The sequence below is a fragment of the Phocoena phocoena genome, chromosome 19 (assembly GCF_963924675.1).
Source record: "Phocoena phocoena chromosome 19, mPhoPho1.1, whole genome shotgun sequence".
Lineage (NCBI taxonomy): Eukaryota > Metazoa > Chordata > Mammalia > Artiodactyla > Phocoenidae > Phocoena > Phocoena phocoena.
In genome coordinates, this window is record NC_089237.1 from 58,756,307 (window position 1) to 58,779,395 (window position 23,089).

The window sequence follows — 23,089 nt, forward strand, 5'->3', positions numbered from 1 at the left end:
AAGAGGGAGCCACAGCGTCTGTGCAGGGAGAGGCGGGGGGCGGGGGCAGACCTACGGCCTCAGATTCGGGCCTGGGCCACACCGAGACCGGCGCGGGGGCCGGTCAGCCTCGGGCAGCGCCCAATCTGGCACACCTGGGTGCGAAACAGACTGGCCAAACCCACCTGAGCCCCAAGCTGCAGTTCCCCTAGGTGGTTTGGCCTGGTCTCGTTCCAGACACCAGCCATGTTATCTGGGGGCTAACGGGCCGGGCCTGCCAGGGTTTCGGGTGCAAGACCCGGGGAGTGGGGGTGGGGGTGGGGGGGTGAGGCCGCACCGAGGGGACCAGGGCCCCGCACCTGAGTGTCTCATCCAATCAGGATGGGGCAGGCTCGGGCCTCGTCCTCTGACAGGTTCCGCAGGTTCTTCTCAGATTCCTCTGAAGAGCTGTGGGGAGGGGCAGCGGTCAGCGGGTCGGGGTCAGGCACTCCGCGGCCCTCTGTGCCCAGCTGGGATATGAGGCTGGCTGAAGGGTGGGGGGAGGGAGGCTGGGAACCGACCAAACCCCTCCTGTGGAGCCAGCCACCTCCTCACCCCAGGAAGTCCTTCACGTCCTCCACCGTCACGTCCCCTGTTGTGTCCAGTGTCGTGTCGGCACTGGTGGCTGAGTCGACGGACGTGGGTGAGAGCGTGGCCTCAGGCGGCTCCGGGGTGTCTGCGGAGAGGAAGTGATCAGGCCCTTCGCAGGGCCCCGGGGCAGCCTCCACACCTGGGGCCCTGGTCCTGAGTCCAGCACACAGTGGACCACGGCACCAGCACACGGACCCCCACCCTCTCGTGCCCAGCACGCCCTTCCCCCAGCCCCCTCAGGGGCCGCATCCCGCAGAGGCCCGCTCTCCTCACCAGCTCCCTCGCTGCGGGTGGGGTCGGGGCTTCCGCCGTGGCTCTGTGGGCCCAGGACGACGCCAGGGGTCCCGTTAGCCTGGCTCAGCTTGGGCGACTCTCGGGGCCTGTAGCTGCAGAGATGGGTCTGTGCTGGGGACCAGGGGCAGGTGCCTCATGGCTCGAGGGCCAGGCCCCAACCCTCCCACTCCTGAGCCCTGGGACCAGAGAGGGGTGACACCGGGGATGGCAACCCTGCTCCTTGCTCCAGGCCCCACCCCCTCCATGCACCTGGCACGCATGGCATCACGGGGCCAACTGATGTCCAGAGAGCAGAGCGGCTCCGTGATGTTCCGGGCGCTCAGGGAGAAGCGCTCAAACTCCGATGGGGAAATCAGGTAAAACCCTGGGGGTGGGTGGTAGGGGAGCAGAGAGTGTAGTGAAGGGCCTGCCCCCGCTGCCGGAAGCCCTGTGAGCGGCCCCTCCCCTGCCGTCCGGGGCCCTCACCCTGGCCGTGTCGTGTGAAGACGCAGGAGGCGATGCCGCTGATGTCCTCCTTGCGGATGCAGGCATAGTGCACCTGGGGCCGCAGGCTGGGCACCGAGAACACGTGCACGTCGCCCAGGTTGGTGAGGCAGGCCAGGCAGGTCTCGGCGTAGTCCTCGCAGGCCACGCTGGCAAAGGTGGCCAGGGCCACCTTGCGCACGCGGCAGCCCTCGTGGGCCGTCAGCTTGAACTTGGTCTTGGCGCTCACTTTGGGCAGCGTGAACACCTGGAGGCGGGCAGGGGATGGCCGCTGAGCAGAGCCCGGCCCATCCTCGCCCCCGTGCTGCCACCCAGCCCGGCCCTCCAGCCCCACCCGCTTCTCTGCCCGGAAACCTGCCAGGCCCCTCCTGCTGTGGTGGAGCCGGTCCCGCCGGTTGGAAGGGCAGGGGGCTCTGGGGGGGCGGTCGAGGTCCTGGGGGCCCCCGGGGTTCCCCGGGGCGTCGCTGCCGGCTGGGGCCTCTCGGGAGGTCTCAGCAAGTGGGCGTAGGCGGGCAAGCGTCGTTAAGGGTCTGGCGGTGTCCCGGAGGCGGAGGCCCCAGGGCTCTGTGTCAGCTCACCTTGAACTGCTCCTCAGACGCGATAAGCACAGCGTGGCCGCCCTGCATGTCGGGTGCCTGCGCCAGGTCCCTTGAGGCCTCGTAGGGCTCCGGCAGCGGGCGGCCGCGTCCATCCAGCACGGCCACGGCCACCACGGGCGCGCGGTGCATCAGCTGTACCTCCTTGCCCAGCACGGCCTCCACTGCCCGCTCGGGCCGCCTGTCGCTGTTCGCCGCTGCCGCGGGCACCTCCAGCGCATAGGCAAACACGGAGCCCGAGTTGGTGCCCGCCCACATGGTGGGGCCATGGTGGGCCGCTGGGGGACGATGGGCTGGTGAGGCAGGCACGTGCCTCCCCACCCCGCCCCTCCCGATGCCCTGGTTCTCTCCAGCCCACACCTCCCTGGTGACCTCGGCCAGTCCTCCTGCAGGCACAGGAGTGACCTCTAGGGCACCTCCGCGGGGATGTCAAACTAGACCCTGACCTCTCAGACCCGCCCCCCCCCCCCCAGCATCCCGGGGATGCGGCCCCATCGCGGAGCCACGACTCCCCTACGTCCATCACTGGTCCTGCCGCAGACACCGAGCCTGCCATCCTGTGCAAGCTGACCCCCGTCAGGAAGAAGTGGAAAATCAGCTAAAAACGCACAGGCGTGGATGGACCAGGCAGCCACCACTGTGCACCTTTGATGAACTGGTGACCTCAGCAGCAACCGTGGGGGCAGGGGCGGAACCGGAGCAGAAATTAGTAGGCAATCAAAGCCATGCTTGCCAAAGCCCAGCTGGCTTCTGGGGACACTGGAAGCAGGCCAACCAAAACCCCAGGGCTGCCGCATCCAGACAGTGGGAAGATCCACCGGACAGAGGGACGCTCCACAAACACCACCAGAAGTGGGGGCTCCCCTCCCTGACGGAGACGGAAAGATGCATCAATGAGACAGCGCCACGTGCAGACTAGCTGGACACTGACCCAACCCCAAAAAGGCGTTTCTGAGATGAACAGTCGCCTGTGGGCCGAGTGTGACAGGAAAACTCCAGCTTCAGCGTCCATGCTACGGCGTGCGACTCGGGCACCCTGACTGTAGGTTATGTCCACCAGATGCACACTGCGCTCACACAGGGGCTTCACTTTAAGTCCCCGGGACACGACCGACGCGGCCATCAGCAAGTTAAACCCATCAGCAACTCCGTCCACAAACCCGACAGCATCACTGCCCTCTGCAGGACCCCCAGGGGCTCCAACCGCTCGGGGTCAAAGCCAGCTCCTCGGGTTTCCCTGGTAGTGCAGTGGTTAAGAATCCACCTGCCAATGCAGGGGACACGGGTTCGAGCCCTGGTCCGGGAAGATCCGACATGCCACGGAGCAACCAAGCCCGTGTGCTACAACTACTGAGCCTGTGCTCTAGAGCCCGTGCTCCGCAACAAGAGAAGCCACCGCAATGAGAAGCCCGCGCACTGCAACGAAGAGTAGCCCCCGCTCAACGCAACTAGAGAAAACCTGCGCGCAGCAACGAAGACCCAACGCAACCAAAAATAAATAAATAAATAAATTTGTATTTAATAAAAAAAAAACCTTACTATAAAGCCAGCTCCTTGGCTAGGCAGCCGGAACCCACACTTCCCGGGCCCGTCCTCTGCTCCAGCCACGCTGCCCAGGGTCTCCTGACACACGCCCACCTCAGCTTCAGCACTGTGGCCCACACACACCCCCAGGACCCGGGCTCCCGTCTCCGCTCGGGTCTCCGTTCACCAACCCCACCGTCGGGCTGTCCCGGGGGCAGCTGTGGGCCGGGGCACCCTGTTGCCAGCGCAGCCCAGCACTCAGCAGGCAACACTTTCGACCTTCCGGGAGGCGCCACTCCACACCCGTTTCCCAGGCGGCTGACCGGAACCCAGGCCACACCACCCAGGGCCACCTCCCCAGCACACCCCTCCCGGCCTCACCGTCGCGAAGGAAGGTGTCGGCGAAGTAGAGGCAGCGCACGACGCCCGAGAGGGAGTCATCGGCCGAGCGGGGCTCAATGCGGCGCTGCACGGGCGTCACCTCCACGTCGTGGGGGCTGGCCTGCTCCGCCAGCTGCGCGTTGGCCTCCTGCAACTTGAGGGGCACGAGGCTCGGGAGCCCGGTCTTCCCGTCCCTGCCGCCCCGCCCGGCCGCCCAGCCGCCTGGCCCACCTTGCTGCCGGCGGTCAAGCGCTTCTTGCCCGAGACGCGGCTTTTGCGGATGCGCCGGAAGGACTGGCGCAGTGACTTCTTGAGCGACTTCACGCGGGACAGCGGCCCCTCCATGGCCAGGGAGTCGTTGGGGTGCAGGGTGCACCTGGGGGCGCAGGTGCTGGGCATCAGGGAAGCCCGAGCCCCAAGCCTGCCCTCGAGCCCAGCCACCAGGGGGCCTAACTTCCACCACCAGTGCTTCCTGTGAGGCTCGAAAGCACCCCCCACCTGCGCCCCAGCAAACCTCGGGAGGGGCCCGCACGCACCTGGCCAGCACGGGGCTCCTGCGCAGGTAGTCGAAGAGGCCGAAGCCGTGGCTGGTGCCGAAGGCCACGAGGCCCCACTCGGCGTGGAGCGTGACGGCAGTGACAGCAGCCGGCGGCAGGCACTGGACCAGTGCGCGGGGCTGGAAGCCGGCCGGCCAGGGCAGCGGCCCTGTGCGTGGGCTCAGCCGCTCGTGGCCCTTCCACGTGAAGCCCTCTCGGTCCTGGAGGAGGTCCACGCTGGCCACGCCCACCGCCTGATCCGACGGCTCATCACTTAACTCCAGCACCAGCACCTGAGGGGCGGGGGGGGCAGGGGGCGGTCGGCACAGAGGGGGCCACCCGCGCCCCACCCGAGCCTCCGATGCCTCTGCCAGGGTGGTCCCAGGATCGTCTCCAGTGCATCCTCTGAATAAACACTTGCTGGACGCCCACTGTATACCAGGGCCCTCACTGAGCAACACGGTGGCGACCAGGACCTGCCAGCCCTGCCCTCCTGGGGCTCATCTAACACCTGTGCTCCCACCCCGGCCCCAAGCCTCTGTGGGTCCCCACAGCCCTGGCTGGTCCCACCTGGAGCCCCGTTCCCACCTCTGGGTTTTTGCTGCTCCGGTCCCTCTACCACCCCACCAGACCCTCCAGAAAGCCCCCCAAGACCCGCAGTCCTGGGGACGCCTTGGCCCTACCTGGCCCGCGGTGCCGGCCACCACCATCTGGGCGGTGTACTTGCAGAGCGCCACCTTCTGCACGCCAAGACGTGGATCGTCGCTGTAGGGGTCGAAGCAGCCCACCTGCAGGGTGGAAGGACTGGTGACACAGGGCGGAGCCCGGACCAGGCTCCCCGGAGCCAGGGGAGGGGCCCACCTTGCGGAAGGGTGGCCAGTCGTCCTCGGCGGCCTGGGCCAGGCTGTCGGCGTGCTCGCAGTCTGTCTGAAAGAGGCCGGCGGTGCTCAGCTTGTAGAGCGGCCGCAGGGCCACGCCGGAGGCGTCCCAGAACCGCACGGTGCCATCCTCGTGCCTGCAGGGAAGGTGAGGTCAGGTCCCAGGTCCTCCAGCCCCCCGCCCCATCCAGTCATCCAGCGACCACGCACTGGACACTAAGCGCCTAAGCCAGACACTGACTAGACTCCTACTGCACACAGCAAACAGGAAGTACCAACCGTACAGGACACATACTGAGCGCCTACTGTACACCAGGCCACATACAGCAGGTGCTGGGCCCTTCCCTGCAAAGAGGGTGAGAAGGTGCGGAAATAATCACCAGAAATAATGAGCAGGAGGTGAGGGGCGGGTGACACGGAACAGAGGACTACGGAGGTTCTGCCCCCAGGGGAGCCTCCAGAAAAGGTGACCAGAGAGGCAGTCACAGAGTGGAGGGATCGGCTGGGGCAGGGGCAGCAGCAGGAAGCCTGGGGAGGCCGGGAGGAAGGAGAGAGGGAAAGGGGGGAGGAGCAGACCAAACTGGGGTGCAGCCTCAGGACACAGCTGCAGAGTCCAGGTCACCGGCGCCTGGGTGGTGCGGGGAGCCCAGAGCCAGGGCATGAGGTGAGTGAGGCCGTGGGACCAGTTGGGACGGCTCCGGAGGCCCTGAAAGCCACGGTGAGGAGTTCTCACTGGAGAGGGGCCGCTGGAGTCAGAGGCCCGAGGGTCCCAGCACAGGCGGATGGCAGGGGCTGGGCAGGAAGTCGGGGCCCGAGTCACCGGGCACGTCAGCGCCCGCCAGGCCCAGGCTGGGCTCTCGGGCACCTGCCCTGTGCAGCTTGGCATGGGCCAGCCCAGATTTTCCAGTCCCGGGGCAGGCTGAGTGGGTGGAGCCCAGTTTCGGGCTAGAAGGAGGGCTGAGCCTTAAACCAGAGTCTAGAGAGGCTTCACCCCAGTGCACCCTGCGGGAATGGGGATGACCTGGTCCCACCAGGGGCCGGGCCTGAGTCAGCGAGCAGGTCAGCTCCCACCAGGCCCAGGATGGGCCCTCCCGCACCCTCATGGGCTGCGCCAGGCCCTGCTCGCCCACACACACACACACACACACACACACACACACACACACACTCATACCACGCGTCACAACTGGGCTGAGCCGGGGACACGCGTTCGCCTACCCGGTCAGCAGCAGCCCTCGCTGGGTCGGCTCCTGAGCCAGGTTCCGGCCCCCGGTGATAGGCCAGCTCTGAGAGACGGAGACAGACACGGAAGCAGAAGGTCAGGACAAGGATCTTCCTCCTCTCACCCCAGGAGTGGCATCCAGGGCACAAAGTCCCTCCGAGTTCCCCACATACACCTGCCACATCCCCATCTCAGGCGTGTGCCCAGGCAGCCTCCTTCCTCCGGGCACACACCGAGGCACCGGAGGCCGGCTGGGGGTTCTGCTGCTCGCCAGCGCTCACGATGCGGGCCCACAGCTTGGCGGGGACGTTGGCGACGTGGGCCGAGCAGGTGATGGCGGACGAGTGCAGCGGGGCCAGGTATGGGGCGGGCACGGCCGGCCAGCCGGGCGTCTGCAGGTCCAGCACCACCAGCTCCTCTTCGAGCAGCACGGCCAGGGCCTGGGGCTCGTCGAAATCTGCGGGACGGGGTGGGTGAGTGCAGCCGCAGACACACGGGCACGGGGTGGGAGGGCAGGTACGCACCGTCCTCGGGCCGCGTGCTGTGCACCGTGAAGAAGTCGATGACGCGGGAGGTGAAGTCCAGCGTCACCAGGGTCTCGGCCTGGAGCACACTCACGCAGTGGCGGTCGCCATAGCTGGCGCGGGGCATGCCACCGCTGAAGACGATGAAGTGCTCGCTGCTCGGGGCGGAGAAGCCATGTGAGCCACCGGAGGGGCCCCGTGGGGACCAGGAGAGCCTCCCCCACCCCCGCCCTGCGCTCCCGCAGCCAGGCTTGGCCCCGGCGCACCACCTACCCAGACGCACAGTTTCGCCACAGGATCTTGCTGATGGCTTTGCAGGGGAAGGGGCCTGGAGGGGTAGGACAGCATCAGGCTCACCAAGCCCCGGCCGCTTCTCCGTTCTCCTCCTGCCTCCAACACTCCCACCTCCCGAGGGGAAGGCACGCTGCCCGACAGCCCCGAGGGGGTCTCATCTTTGCGGCTGGGCTCAGCCTCGCCACCTTCTACAAGTCCTCCCAAAGCCCCCCACCAAGGCCAGTCTGAGCTCAGGGTCACTGCCGACCTCGCACAGGCCTCCCCGGCACTCACCGTAGGGCGTGGTGGCCACGGTGGGCTGTGTCGTCGGGGAGTCGCCGGCGTCCGTGGCCCAGACGGCGTAGCTGCCGTCGCTGTGCGAGCTGACCAGCGTGCGGCCGCTGCGCTCCCAGCACACGCTCTCCAGCTGCTGCGGGGCGGGGTGGACGGGCGTGAGCGCAGCAGCTGTGAGCTGAGGCCCCGGCACAGCCGCCGGCCTCCCCCCTCCGCCACACACCTGGTTCCCCAGGAAGATGCGGTCAGCACACCGCGCGGCCCGGTTCCAGATGACCAGCAGGCCTCGGCTGTAGCCGATAAGGATCTTGGTGGGGTCCCGCAGGTGTCCCTGGAGTGACTCCACGGGGCCCAGGGCCTTCCCGCACCGGTAGTCGTCAGGCACGCTGCGGGGGCGGAGGGGAGGGGGGCGTGGGGGGTGAGCCGGTGGCAGCGCGCCCAGCGGACGGGGTGCAGGGAAGCCGGGCGGCCTCTCACCTTCGCAGAACCTCGTCCGGGCCAAGGGTCTGCCCCTCAAGCAGCGTCAGGGTGGGCACATCCAGGAAGAAGACGCTTCCGCCCTCAGTGCCCAGGGCTGCCAGGTCACCGGCAGCCACCAGCAGGACCACGGTGATGCGGGCGAGGCTGGGCAGGCCACTGTGGGGGCCGAGGGGAGGGGGGTGAGGGCGGGAGCCCATCCGCCGGCTGAGGAGGGCGTGAAGGGGGCTGAGCCGCTACTGTCAGCTCGCCGCAGCCCCTCTGCACTCGCCACAGCCCCAGGAAGGGCACGGTGGTGGCTGTGGACGCCGTAATTAGCGCGCTCGGTTATTCATCAGGACATCAGCAGGGAGAGGGATAAAAACAGGTCCCCGGGTCTTGGAGAAGGGCCCCTGAGCTCCTCCCACCCACCAAGAGGGGAAGGCAGGAACCAAGCCCCACCTGGGCCAGGACCAGAACCTTCAGGACTCACGGCCCCCTGAGCCCCACTCAGGAAGCCCCGCCCCCAGCCCATGGATGTCTCCCTGACTTGCAGGAGGGCCCTGGATCGCTCCCCGGGAATCCATCCTGGGTCAGGGTTGGACACGGGGGCGGTGGGGGGGAGGCGGGGGTCACCTAGCCCCAGTCCAAGCCCAAGCAGGACGAGCTTCCCGCGGAGCTGCACAGGCACCTGCAACCTGAAGGACTCACCCGCTCTGGCCGTTTCAACAAGGGCTGCCGGGCCAGGAACCAAGGGGCCCCTTACTCTCTCCCCAGGGGTCCAAGCCCATGCTGTCACCCCCCTGGGGCACCCTGCCAGCACCTCACAGCCCAGCGAGACCCTCCTTCCCCCGACCCGCCCTTTCACCCAGGCACACTGTGACCCATCACCCCGCCCCCAGTTGAGGGCCCAGGGGACCTATGCTGATGTCAGTTCCTGTCCCAGATGCCCCTCACCGGGCTCTGGACACACTCTCCCGTCCCGTGCCTCCTGGGGCCCCAGTGGTCCTGGAGCACAGACTGTCCCTGCTCACCTCAGACCCTACCAGGACGCCCACCTGACGCCTGCCAGGCCATCAGACGTGCCCCCTGGACCCCAGCCCTGGGGCGGCTTCCTGTCCCCCTGCCCCTCCACAGGCTCGCCCCACATCCAGCAGCCGTCCCTGGCCGAGTCCCCCAGTACCTGGCACCATCAAAGCCCGGGCGACTGGGTGGCTGGTGGTGGAGGGCTTCCTCCAGGTGGGCGCAGCCGTTGTGGTGGACGACCTCCCAAAGATGGAGGCTGCTGTCATCCAGCAGGGTCAGGAGGCGGCCCTGGCAGGTGAGTGAGACCAAGACTGAGCCGGTCTGGGGCAGGGGGCGGGGCGTAAATGGGGTTCACGGGAGCCAGTGGCAGGGCCGAGGCTCACCTGGCCGGGCAGGAAGTGCATCTGGGTGACGGTGGCCGCGTCTCGATGCAGGCCCGTGAACTCCACGCCAGGGGCACCGTAGCTGAGGGTGACGGGTCAAGGGCGGAAAGCAGGCACAGGCCGGGAAACCACGCCTCCTCCTCCCAGGACCACTCTGACGGGCCCTGTCCAATGGGCCTGCCTATCCAGGGGCCTCCCTAGTCCACGGGGCTCCTCGCCGCAAGGAGCACCGTCCTGCACCGCCACTCGACACGCAGGCTCGCTCGGTCCTGCACGTCGGTGCTGCTGCACGGCCTTCACCTCCGCATCAGTAAAAGGGGCTGGCGACTCGCACTCCCACCTCGTGGGGCTGACGCAGGGCACGTGAGGGTAAAAGCACCCCCGCACACACGGCCCGGGCCGGCTCACGGCTCCGCGTCAGCCTCTCCGGGCTGTGTGCACAGGAGCCGGCCCCGCACATCGCATCACACAGGCGGAGATGCCAAGCCAGGCCTGGGAGGCTCAGCCACAGGCCGATGCCAGCTGCAGGCCAGGAGCCCCACCTCCTTCTGGGGCAGGCAGCCCCCACCGCAAGGGGAGAGGCCACGGAGGCTTGGAGAGCTTGGGTGACCTGCTTCAAGCGCCCAGTGTGAGCGCCAGAGTCCCAGCAACCCCAGGCTTCACAGTGGACGGGCAGGCCGAGGGGCCCCAGGAGGGAGGACTGGGCAGGGGTCAGGGACGTTGCCTGGAGACAAGGCAGGAGCCGTTGCCTGGAGCTGGAGTTGGGATTCCCTGCAGGAGCCGGGAGGACACAGACAAGGGGACAAAAAACAGGGCAGGAGCACTGGGAGGGAACCAGGGTCGCCAAGGAGACGAGGCCAGACCCGGGGGTGGGGGTGGGCCGCGGCCCCTGTGGCCAGCCTCAGTTTCCCAGCCCAGGACTCAGGCCGGAATGGTCTGGGAGGGGTGGGGGGCCTCGTCCCCCTCTGAGGCTGTCCGCCTGCCTGTCCTTTGTGAGCACGAGAAAGGCCGTGCCACCAGGAGAGACTCCGCCGGGACACAGAGGAAGGGGCCCCGGGCCCACAGCACACGCAGGGCAGGACAGCGCCGTAAGACGCAGAAGCAGCGGGCCAGGAAGTGGGACCCCTCGGCAGGCGGCCGGGGCACTGGCCCCTGCGTGCCCACTGATGCCTCAGGGGCCCACGGGAGGTGGGGGCACCCAGGTCCAGCCGCTCTCCCTGGAGTCAACAAACTCACAACTTCCTGGCCAGTGCCCCCAGCCCCTGGGTGGGGAGACCCCGTGCCACCACGCAGTGGCTGGCCAGAACCTGCCCCTGGGGCCCCACCTGAGGGGCTCACCCCGCGCAGCGGGGCTGGGATCCCCCACGGCAGGAGGGAGGCGTCCAGCTGCCCGCTTCCCCCCACACCCGCCCTGCACTCGCCGGAAAATGCCCCTTTGTGCGGCTCACAGGCCCATTGTGTGGCGCCAGCATCCAGGTGCGGGCCGCGCGGCGCCCACCATGCCGGGCCTGGTACTGCTGCCAGCGCCTTGGCTGGACACACGTGTCTTCACACTGGCAAGGCCCGCCGTGACCCTGGCCCACCCACCACCCTTGCTGGGGACCGTGTGCAACCGGCCCCGGCCCACCTCCCCAGTCACAGCTGCTGGGATGGTAACTGCCAGGTAACTGGCTGGCTGAAAGGCAGCGCGGGGCAGCCGGGGCCACCGCGAGCTGAGCCCCATCGTCTCTGTGAGGAGGCGTCTCAGGCCAGCAGCTGCACCAGCCTCCACCAGGGTCCAGGCAGCTCCCGTGGCCTCCCAGCCGGGGCCCTGCCCCAGGGGCCCGGCACACGGGGAGCTGCAACCAGGACATTCTGACGGGCCCCGAAGGCCGCGGCCCACAAAGGATACATCTTGACAGCCCCAGACCGGGTGCCGATGGCCATGATGCGAAGCTCAGGGTCAAAGGCCAGGGCGCTGGGCTGGTTGGGGAAGCCATGCTCCACGGTCTGCAAGGAGGCGAGGGCATTGGCACAGGCACGGCCCACCCACCCCAAGGCAACCTCCAGGCTCTGCCACTGCTTCGCACCCATGCTCCGGGCCTCAGTGCCCTCAGCTGCAAAACGGGTAATCACAGCTCCGGTGAGGAAGGGCCTGAAACCCTGGCCCCGCCACAGAGGCCCCCCCCCCCCGGTCGAGGCCCCGTCCCTCTCTACACTCGGGTCCACCCCACCGTGCGCAGGGCTCTGAAAACAAACAGAACGGGGCTCGAGAGGAGGCGCAGGCACGAAGTGAACCCCGCGGCCCCACGGAGCAGGGCTCCGCACCCCACTCCTCCAGGCAGACTGAAGTGGGGTGCGGTCCCAGGCAACCCCCGACACAGGCTCTGAGGGGTGGTCAGAGGCCAGCAGCCAAGGCCAGCTAGGCAGAGGCTCTCGAGTGCCACCCCGACCCGGGGCTGCTCCCCAGTCCCAGAGACAGGGAGACTGGAGCCCAGAGAGAAGGAGCTTCCTGCCCAGGTCCCGAAGGTGTCACGCACCTGCCAGACTTGGGTTCCCACCTGGAAACTGGGAGACGTGACTCCCTTCCCATCCCTGGTTGGGATGGTGGGCAGGGGACTTGTGCACCGGGGGTGTCAATGCAACGGCTCCCACCAGGTCCCCAGCTCCCGGCAGGGCCAGTCCCAGTGCAGACCAGCCCTGGCTCCCCACCCCACCCCCACCTACCCAAGGAGCCCCTAGTCAACCCCGAGGCCTGGCTGGGGGCCCCCCCTGGGAAGCCTGCACCCTTGGGCCCCCAGCCCCCTGCCCTCAACACCAAGGTGGGACACCCCATGTGGGTGCCGGTACCCCCTGGCCACTGCGTCAGCAAGACACAAGTTTTATAAGGAACCCTGGTCCCCAGGCCTGTGGCCCCAGCCTGCCTCCAGCCTCACCCCACCCGGGCAGGGACTGAGCCCTCTGAGCACCTGGTTTGGCCTTGGGTGAGTCACAGCACTGACCAAGCCTCGGCTTCCCATCGGGGCACTGGTGAGCCCACTTGACCGGGGTGGGCTGGGGAGCACCGGCACCGCCACGCCTGCACTGGACCTGACCGAGTCTGGCGGCCCACTCCTCTGCTCAGGACCCTCCGGGGCTCCCGGCTCACTCCGAGTCAAAGCCAAGTCCCCTCCATCTGGCTCCTCCCACCGGCCCCCAGCTCACCTGATGGCCTTCCGCCCTCCTCCAATCTACTAGGACCTCTGCATCTACAGTCCGTCTACCTGGAACGTGCTTCACCCGGCACTCTCCACGTGGGCTCCTTCCCACGGCTCAGAAGACAACTGCTCAGAGGCCCCCTGAGCTGGCCCAGCAGCCATCGCTCCACACCCTCACCTGCCTGATTTCACCCACGGCACGGCACTGACCACCAACCAAACCACTGGAGGCCGCACGCTTGCCTCTCTTCTTTCGGCTTCTCACTATCTCCCCAACTAGTACATCAGCCCCACCCTGAGGCGGTATCCGTTAAACTGATACAGAATGGACATGCCACAAGCAACTTGTGGGCAGGGCTGGGATTTGGACCCAAGAATGAGTCCAAAGTCCAGGCTCACCCTGGACCACCACCCCCTGCCCATGCCCCACCACTCGGGAATCTGGGCCTATTTTCTAGTGATCACCTACCAGCCCCTCCTCTCTAGTGACCCTCTGCCCAAGACCACCCCCTCCCACCACTGATGCCCACTCAGAACAGGGCCTCACCCTCCTTGGCAGGGAGACTAGCTTCTGCCACCAGGCGCCAGCCAGGGGGAGCAAGCCTCCCCTCCACCTGTCTCAGGTCCCCACTTCACACCCCGACTCCCTGGCTGAGGAAGTGATACCTGAGCACTACGCCTGCCCCACCATCACTGTCCTCTCAACTCGAGGGGGCTCCATCCTCGGCCACTCAGCACAGGAAGGGGGGCACCTCAGAGCCCCTGGGCACCAGCCTCCTCTCTGGGCCCCTTGGCCACCAAGTCTGAGGGTCCTGGCAGCCCCTACGCCACCTGGAAAACCCCGCCTACCCTGAGAGGCGACCCAGCCTCGGTCACTGTGGGACCGGTCGCGCCAGAGCTTCCTCCTGGACCAGAGTCTCCTGGCAGCCAGGTGGGGACCACAGCACCCCTCCCGAAGCCCCTGGCCCTCAAGGATAAAGTCAGATCCCACTGACAAGGGGACCCAAAGACCAAGTGCCCCAGCTCACTCTGACTTTGGGCACGTGGTCAGCCCTAAACCTCAATTTTTTCACCGGTGTGTGAGCATGACTCTAGGCCCCAAGAGCAGCAAGGGGCCCTGCGATCAAAGGGCTTGGGTGTAAAATTGAGGCCAGAAGTGACACCCCTGGCGAGCGTTAGCAAGGGGCAGGCTGGGGCCTCTCTCAACCACACCAGCGCAGGGGAGGCGGGGCTGAAGGCAGCCCCTTTCCCGTGGCCCCTCTGGTCCTACCCAGGAAAGAAAGGAAGGAGCAGCCCTCCGCCCCCACCTCCGCCTTGGCTCCAGGAGAGGCGGTGGGTCGGGTGCCCCTGTGACAGAGCCCACATCAAGGAGGACAGTGGCCCTATTCCATAGCAAGGGAAACTGAGGTCCCGCGATTCGAAGTGCAGTTGAGTAAACGGCCAGGCATGCCCCGCTGGAGCCCCAGGCGGTGCCGGGCAGAGGGCAAGCCGGAGCCCCGGGCGGTGGGGGAAGGGAGGAGAGGAACCGGGAAGGGATTTCCCAGCCCCACCCCCCAACATCTGCCTCCACTCCGCACCCCTCCCCACCGGCCTGGGTGCGAAAGCAAAATAAACCGGGCCCAAGGGCTGCGCAGGGGCGCCGAGGGGTCCCCGAGAAAGAGATAAAGAGACAAGAGAGTGGGAGCCGGAGCGAGAGTTGAGAGCCGCCCGGAGACACACGGAGGCGGAGAGGCCCGCTGGGAGAGGCCGACGGAGTCCAAGGCGCGGAGACCCGAGCAGGGGAGCGGAGGGCAGAGATGGAGCGAGGCTGGCGCGCGGCTCGGGCAGAGCAGAGCGGGGCGGCCGGGCCCAGCGTGCGACCCCTCCCCCGGCCCGACGTGGCTCCGGCCCGGTCCCCGCCCCCGGCCAGCCGCCCCCGGCCCGCCGCCGCACCTTGTGGAAGGCGAAGAGCTCCTGCTTGAGCTTCTCGCGCTGCGGGTCGGCGCCCTGTCTGCGGAACCGAAACTTCATCATCTTGCGCCCGGCCGCCCGCCGCCGCCGCCGCCGCCGCCGCCGCCCGCAGGATGCGCCGCGCGGCCCCGCAGGTCCTGAGGCGCGGGCGCCAGGCGCGGGCGCGGCGGGGCGGGTCCTGCAAGGGGCGGGCCCGCCCAACGGACGTGTCTCCTGGCCAATGGGCGGCCCGCGCGCCGCCCGCCCTGCCCCTGCCGCCTCTCGGTGAGCGCCCGCGAGCACGCCCGCTGCGCGTGCGCTGCGCCGCGGAGCCTCCCGGGACTTGTAGTCCACGAGCAGAGCTCTGGCGTAGGCTACTGGGAACGAGTTTTTGAGGCGAGGCGCGCGTTCCCCCATTTGGAGGAGGCTTTTCCCTTCTTGCAATGAGCGAGGGACGCGCACACTCAAATAATGAGGCAGCCCTGTCCCGAAAGCCAGGAGAATTCTGACAGGGGCGACTCCCTGGTCCCCGGCCTCAGTTTCTCCATCTGCGCCATTGGCCCGGTGATTGACGAGTTGTATTATGTTTGACCAGTTTCACGGGACACCACTTGGACCATCCCCCAGCGCGCCAGAGCACCGCCCACGCCACGCTCCTGGTCCCGCTGGGTGGTCAGTGAGGATTGCCCTCCTCCGCCCACAGCCCCCTGCGGAACTCCTATACATCCTTCAGGATCCGACATAAAAAGCTCTGGTGGCAGCACGGGAGATTCTTAGGGGCGCCATCAGCTAAAGAGAGGGGCAGAGACCCAGTGGGGAGAAGAGGCTGTTCCTGGGGAGCTGGCATTTGGTCCCGAGATTGGATCCGGGCTTCTCCGACATGGGGGGAGGGCCTCCCTACGCAGGGAATGGTGTATAAACAAAGCTGCACCGCCTCCACGCTGAGGGGCGATGGCCTGTCCCCAGCCACATCCCAGGCCTCCTTTTCTCATCTGGACAGTGGCCTGGAGGCTGAACCTTTCCTTCCGAGACCGAGAATAGGCTGCCCTGGGCTCAGGGTCCCAGAAGCTTAGGTGGGGCAGGTAGGCCTGGCCCAGACCCCACCAGCTGTGTCAAGGGAGGCACCTGACTTGTGACCCCAGGCAGTTGCCAAGCCACAGGCCTGACAACCTCCCCACCCCCAGTCAGCCCTGCTCAGCCCTTACCTGGGGTTGGGGCTGGATCTAGAAGAGGACCGAGCAGGGGGGCAGGGAGGTGAGAGGAAGGAAGGTAAGAACAAGGCTTATGAGTGTCTACAGGTGTGGCAGGCACCAATCACATCCCTTTCCTGGTTTCAGCTGATTAAGTGCTCTCAACAGTTCTGTGAGGGAGGAAGCCTCCGAGGTTCTAGATGAGGAAGCTAAGACAGGTGGGCACAGGCAAGGGGGCTGAGCTGACTGCACTGAGAAGGGTCAGGCACCTCCGGCCTCTGCCCATGCCATGCCCAGCACAGGCAGCTCAAGCTGGTCTGAAGCCTGGGTTCTGGTCCCTGCCCTGCCACCCATGGCTGACTTTCACAGCCTGAGCCCCAGTGGCCTCTTCTGCAGAACGAAGGCCTCACACGGGGAAGCGTCAGGAAGGTGTCAATTCACATCCCTGGTCCGTCCGTTGCCTCTCTGTCTCGGTTTCCTCACCTGTAAAAACGTGGGTAATCCTAGTACCTGCCTCAGAGGGTCGTTTCGAAGATGAGATGAATTAGCACTTGTAAAGCCCTTAGACCAGACCGCAGCCAGGCAGACAGGAAGTGCCATGTGGGACTCAGCTGTCGTTAGAATTCTTGCTAATTGCTGTTTGAGCTCTGCCTCTGTCACCCTGGGCAAGTCCCTGCCCTTCCTCAGTCTCCACTTCTGTGTTTGAAAGGGGACCGAGTCAGCAGGCAGTAAGCAGCCATGCCTGCCCCACCGCACACCCACAGCTCACAGTCTAGGGGAGCACAGAGCTGAGTGGAGACCACAGCCACCCGGAGTTCGCTGTGCTGTGATGGGGACACCCGGGGGCGGTGGGAGCCCAGAAGAGGCGTCTGATGCAGGGTAGGTGCCCCTGGAGGGAGGTAGGCAGTTCAAGCTGGGCTGTAATGGGTGAGCAGTTCAACGGTAGAGCGGTCAAGGGGGTGGAGGGGGGGGGGCCCAGGCAAGCAGGGGTTCTCAGAGTGTCAGAACTCTCCCCACACCTGTGCAAATGCCCATGGAGTAGGGCCCCAGAGCCTGGATTTTAAACCAGTCCTTTCCCAGGTGACTCTAAGGCCCCAGCTTGGCCCCATCTGATCAGGTTCAAGGGGTTAATTAAATGGGTAAACTGAGACGTGAGCAGATAGGCCCAGCCCGTCCACACGTGGGGCAGGGTTAGGAATGGCACGGGATGAGTGTGGGACACCAAGGACAGACTGCTTGTGCTTCCCCTCCCCCGTGAGCCCGGGCCCAGGTGTATGATTACCGTGGTCACAGGGCAACAGGGCCACGCCTGCTCATTGCTCAAAGCAGGAAACAGGCTCTGGGGAGCCCAGGCAAGGGCATGGACACAAGGTCTTCAGTGACCTCAGGCGGCCCCGCACCTGTCCTGGATGTTGGGGGGACGATGGGGGCAGGAGGGCGCCTGAGTCAGCAGCACTCAAAGGGAAAGCCGGTCCCTCTTGCAGCCTCCCAGCCTCAGGTCAGCCTCAGGCCAGGGATGGGCTGCTACCTTCTCGGCATTTCCGGGGTGGGGTGGCCTCTCCCTACACCCTCATCCTCCTCCTCCTTCTCCTTGGCCACCCCAGGGCCCTCGCCCAGCTCTGAGGTGGGACCCAGGTCTGGCTTCAAATCCCAAGACATCCCCTTGCTAGCTGGGTGACCTCAGGTAAGCCACTTGTCCACCTTGGGCCTCAGTTTCCCCATCTGTAAAATGCCGTAAGGACTAAATGAGATGATTCCAAACAGGCGTGGAGCCCAGGGCCTGGCAGGCTGTGTACCTAGTGAGCCAGCCATTCCTAGACTCTGGCTCATAACCAGCTGCCTCACCATTCTTCAAACCTACCAGACAGGCTCTGCCTTGGGACCCCTGCACTGGCTATTTCCTTACCTGGGACGCTTTGCCCCCAGGTTTTCACTTAACCAAATCCCTCCCCTCCTTTTGGTCTTGACCTCATGACCCTTGCTCAAGTAAGCCCCCCCGCCGGCCTCTCGATTCCTGATGCCTCCCTTGCCTGTTCCTCTCTGCCTGCCTCTTCTCACCCACCGTGCATCTGACTTCTGTGTACATTACTTGTCTTCCAGCTTGAGAATGTGCTCCCCGAGGGCTCAGTTTTTAATGCTGCTGTTCACTGCTGTGTCCCCAGTGCCTAGAACAGTGCCTGGCACACGGTAGGTACTCAACACATTTAAAAAATAATGTACGGATGAATAAAAAAAGGTCAGAAGCAAATGCGACAAACTGTTAACACGTGTGGGTGGTAGCGTGGCTTCCCAAGTATTTTTCAGTGTGTTTGAAATACTGCATTAAAAATACAAAACGCAAATAATAACAGTCCACACTGTTTGGGAGTCAGAGGTCATAGGAAATGGTGGTTGAAGCTTGTGGCGAGGCAGGTGCAGAGTAGGGGTGTCCCCGAGCCAGGCTGGCATCCTCTGAGGCAGGCGCCCCATAGATGCTGTATCTGTGCTTTATCGGCCTGGACCTTGCGGTGACACTTGGAGGTAGGTACAAGGACAGCCCACTTCACAGACAGGAAACGGAAGCTAAGGCCCAAGGCCACCTGTGGAGAGGAGGGAAGGAGGGCGAAAACCCCGCAGGGAGGCCGAGTAGGGGCAGCCAGGGAGTGGGAGGGAAGGCGGGACAGCCTGGGCCAGGGAGATGGCCCCGCCTTCCAGGAGCTGGCCCAGATCCTGGCTGAGGCCACGACCCTCCACTGCTGCCCAAACCACACAAGCAGCTTCTTCCTGGCGGCTCGGCTCCGGGGGGCCTGGCAGGCCCCGCGATTCCTGGAGTGGAATCTGGGCTGGGGGCAGGGCGGGCAGGGCCTGGGTGGGAGGAGATGAGGGGTCCAGCAGGGTGGGGGCTGCCTGGGAGAGCACCGGAGCCCTCATCCTGCATGGTGGCTTTGAGGGCCCATATAGGGGAGGGGCAGGGGCAGGGGCAGGGGCTCTGGGGCCCACGGAGGGTGAGCAGTGTGTTGGGCCTCAGGGAAGGGGCCAGGCAGCGGGAGGCTGGGGCAGACCCAGCCTGTCCTCGTTTTACAAGGGAGGAACCTGAGGCTCGAGAGAAGTGACCTGCCCAGGGTCATGTGGGGGACCACACAGGGGTCTTTGGACCTCCAGCCCCCTACAGGGGTGTCAGGTTTGAGGCTCCAGGAGATTCTCAGAGGCCTACTGGAAGGTGGGGTTCTGTGCTTCATTCGTCTCTGTGGCTGCAAGTTCTAATCCTGCTCTGCCATTTCATCTTTCTGGGCCTCAGTTTACTCATCTGCAAGATGGGGCTGAACAGTAATTGCTACCATTTATTAACACTGAGCAGTTGATCTGTACCAGGCACCAGTCATTCCTTTCATTCTACGCCTATCTTACAGAGGAGGAAACCAAGATCAGAGAGATTTAAGTAACCTGCCCAGAGTCACACAGCTAGTACATGGCAGAGTCAGGATTTGAGCCCGGGCCCCAAGCGAGGTATTAAGAGATTGTGGTGAGAATTAAATGAGACAGATCGTAAAGGGCCTCACTCACGATGAGTCCAGAGAGGGTGGGAGTTAGGGAGTCAGGTCCTGGTCTCCCAGCCTGCAGTGGCAGCACTGGGCCACACAGAACTCCCTGGGCTGTGCTGAGGGAAGCCAGCGGTCCACGGAGCCCAGGGCAGCCGTGTCCCACAGGGTGGCTTCCAGCAGGAGCCGCCTAAACGCAGAGGGCACTGGCAGCACAAAGGCTCGGGGGACAATGCCCGGCGAGTTGGGTCGCCCTGCACAGCCGCTCACCCGGGGGCCCTGGCTGAGCAGGGTGGCAGCAGTGGGGAACCCAAGTTCTTGCCCTGGGGCCTCAGCTCCCCATCTAAACCAAGGGAGGGCTGTGCCCCGCCCACTCCGAGTGAGTGGGGACTCTCCGCTGGGACTCTGCTGCCGCACCGTGGGCACCGGAGGGAGTGCGCCAGGGAACGCCCCGACACCCAGCTGGAGGACCCCAGGCCCTCCGTTTGGAGCCCCTTAATCTCTACAGGTGCCGTGCCTGCCACGCTCCTCCTCTGCTCTCACCCTAACTAAGTCTGACCACATCCTCCTCTCTGCAAAGCCCCCCAACTGCCAGTTGTCACGGTTTAAGAATCTTTGTGAGCCGGCTGTTAAACACAGCCATTGTTTAAAAACTAACTTACACTGAAAACAGAGGTGAAGTTCAGAACTAAGCACTTCCGGGTTTACTTCGTTTCCCTCCTGTCTGTTCTTCTGCATTACACTGGCTGCATCTGTGTGGTGGAGACACTGTGATAACGGCGCTCGCGGCTGTGCTTGGAACCAGCCAGAAGGGAATGTTTCCACGGCCACAAATCGGGCTGGGTTTACCACTCATGTTCTAGACCAGTGCCTCCAACAGAGACACAGTGCAAGCCACACATGTAATTTCAAACTCCCTAGTAGCCAGACTTAAACAGTAACAGCAAACAGGTAAAATTAAATAGCATACTTTATTTAACCCAGGTATGTCCAAAATATTATCATTTCCATGTCATCAATATAAAGTAACTAATGATATTTTTTACACTCTTTTTTTTGTACTAACTCTTCAAATTCTGGTGTGTTATTTTACGCTTAAAGCACAACTTAATTCAAACCAGCCACGTTTCTTCAGGCGCACAACAGCCGAGCTTCCAGTGGCTATGTACTGGACAGCACAGGTCTAGACTTAAGAAGTGGGTGGAGAAAACATTAACGATGCAGATTAAATTTAAAACTAATACTGAGGCTGAAACATTTCAATCCCACTAACAATCTGTTCATCAGTGAGTAATCAGTAGGTCATGTATCAAATTTAAGGACAAACTTACTGGGAAGAGAGCAGGGTAGTAGTAGGCTGAACAGTGGCCCCCAAAGGTATCAGGTCTCAATCCCTGGAATGTAAAAATTTTTAAACATTTTTTAACTTTGCCAATGTGATTAAAGATCTTTACGTGGGGAGATTATTTTTGGTTATCAAGGGAGGCTGTAATGAGGGAGAGGCAGAGGAGATCTGGGACACAGAAGAGGAGGCCGTGTGGCCACAGAGGCAGAGACGAGATTTATGTGGCCACAAGTCAAGGAATGTCTACAGCCGCCAGGAGCTGTCAGACGCAAGCATGGGCCTGCCACACTGATTCCAGCCCAGTGGTGGTGATTTTGGATTTCTGACCTCCAAACTGTGAGAAAATAAACGTCTGTTGTTTTAAGCCCCCGGACGTGTTGCGATCTGTTTCAGCAGACACAGGAAACTAATACAGGTAGATGGGATGCAGCTCCATTTACCATATTGTGGCTGAATTACCACCACAGGTGAGCTACAAATACAAGAACTCAACAACAACTAAAATCAATAAAAGCATTCTGTGAGAAACAGCTGGCTAAACAGAATTTAAAGAGTACTATGTTTTATTACTGGTAATTTATGTGCTACACATCTATCAGTACGATCTACAATAACCTTATGTGTGTGTGTGTGTGTATGTGACACACACCAGGTTGTCCTGTACCCTCAGCAGAGCTCAGCACAGTCGGACACTCGTATTTTTTGAATGAATGAATGTGACTTTGGGCCTCAGTTTCCCCCACCACACAACAGGATTATAGGAATGGGATGGGTTCCGCAGCTGGGAAGGGCTGGAGCCTGATGTTGTTAGAGCACCTCTGTACACAAGCCTGGGCTGGGAGCAGAGATGGGACTCAGCACGTGGGCCAAACAGCTAGCTAGTGCCCCAGCAGAGGGCTGGGAACAGTCAGATTCAGGGACTCAGATACGGCCCCCGCATCTGCTTGGGAACTACTCAGAGGATTCTCACAGTCCCAGAGATGGGGTGCCATGGAACCGCTGTACAGGGACAGAAACCAGCGCCAGAGACACAGCAGGACCTCCGAGGGCTGGACCCCGTTCCTCTGGCCTCATCCCTCAGTCCTCAAGGTAAAGGGCCTCCTTCACTCACTAGGAAGAACCCAGGTCTGGCTTTATCACAGCTGCAGTGGAGAATCCCTCGCAGCTCCCCAGCCCTCCGCACGAGCCCCCACCCCGTGACCCGAGTCAGGGGCCCAGGCACGGTGTGGGTGACCTTTCCCTCAGCTCCAATGTCTCCTCTCCGGGGCATCCAGGGCCCTATCTGCCCAGCCCCGTGGCTACCCCAGCAGGCCCAACTGGCCACAGACCCCAAGGAGGCTCTGCCCACCCCACCCCCACTTCACATCCTGTCACTGATTTGCAGGCCTGAGCCCTGGCCACTCACTTGCTCCCTCTGGACTCTCCCCTCCCTGTTAAATGGGGAGTTATGTGGCTTGCCAGGCTTTCACAGCAAGAATTTGGCCAAGCAGACTGGCTCTGGGCACTGGAAGTGAATGAGGGAGACTCTAGACCAAAGCCCCTGACCAGAACCTGGGAGCCAGGTCCAGGATCTGGAGGGACTAAACCCCCTGGACCCCACCCCTACTCTACACAAAGCCCTCTGCCTCAAGTCTGGATCTGCATCCACCGCTCTACCGTACTCATCTTGAGAGCAGGGGCTGGAAGGGTTTCGCTCACTATGGGGACACAGTAAGGGCTTGGCCAGCATATAGCAGAACTCCAGAATTTGTTTAATGAGCAAAACCACCTACGTATTGTCTATAGAGGCCAGGCCCTCTCCTGCCTTTGCTCGTGCTGTTCCTCCTCCACTGGCCCGCAGCCTCTCTGATCACCCCAAGGAAGACGGGCTTCCAGAACTCAGCACAATAGGATCCTGGCTCCTGTGGGCCCACGGTGCCCTGGGCACCTGGACATACGGCTTACGAAGTCCATCCTCCTTGCAGTTGGAGAAAGACAGTGGGCGAGCCCGTCCTCAGCCCTGCGTCAGCAACTGCTCCTCTCCTCTGCGGCCTCGGTGGGCAATGAACTCTGCCCCCCCACCCCCTTCAGAGTTTCAGGGCAAAACAAAGGGATTAAGGAAGAACCAAAGGCAAGTCCTCTCTTACGACAGCATCAGACAACTGTTTCAAAATATATTAGATTTGGTTTTTATTGTAGAGCACACATATCAGGGCAAAGTGCTGCACACACAACTACAAATCATTTTTGGGAAAAAAGCTGTAAAAAAAAAAAAAAACAAAAAAACTGCAACTGCTTTAGTTATGCAGTCCCGACTTGAGGAATCCACACTGGCAAAGGAGCTCTGGCCCCTGAGAGGGGCTTCTTGATGGTGGCTGCCCCCCAGCTTTCTGCAGCCTCTTCTGTAAGACTAGCCCCCTGGGATGGTAGCAGCCTGGGGACTGGGAGGGCCTCTGCTCTCAGCAGGCCTGGG

The 23,089-nt window shown here is 63.6% G+C and overlaps 1 protein-coding gene across 1 annotated transcript; it reads right to left on the reverse strand.

The window, feature by feature from the left end:
- Positions 1–347: 347 nt before the first annotated feature.
- LLGL1 (LLGL scribble cell polarity complex component 1) lies at positions 348–14,668 on the reverse strand. Its single transcript, XM_065898078.1, has 22 exons — positions 14,588–14,668; positions 11,371–11,468; positions 9,480–9,561; positions 9,254–9,384; positions 8,092–8,250; positions 7,838–8,000; positions 7,615–7,750; positions 7,321–7,375; positions 7,048–7,202; positions 6,757–6,980; positions 6,520–6,587; positions 5,285–5,438; positions 5,107–5,211; positions 4,424–4,716; positions 4,119–4,263; positions 3,888–4,041; positions 1,965–2,260; positions 1,369–1,633; positions 1,153–1,267; positions 883–995; positions 574–694; positions 348–426 (listed from the first exon to the last, which is right to left on the reverse strand). Exons 1-22 carry the CDS (start codon positions 14,666–14,668, stop codon positions 348–350), a joined length of 3,192 nt encoding a protein of 1,063 aa, XP_065754150.1.
- Positions 14,669–23,089: the final 8,421 nt, after the last annotated feature.

Bases quoted from the DNA above. Each gene is read 5' to 3' on its own strand.
- LLGL1 (XM_065898078.1), bottom strand. From the start codon at position 14,668: ATGATGAAGTTTCGGTTCCGCAGACAGGGCGCCGACCCGCAGCGCGAG. The intron at 4,717-5,106 runs GTAGGGCCAAGG...CCCGCCCCTCAG, and splicing joins TGGCCGGCACCGCGGGCCAG to GTGCTGGTGCTGGAGTTAAG. The intron at 2,261-3,887 runs GTGAGGCCGGGA...ATCGTCCCCCAG, and splicing joins CGACACCTTCCTTCGCGACG to CGGCCCACCATGGCCCCACC.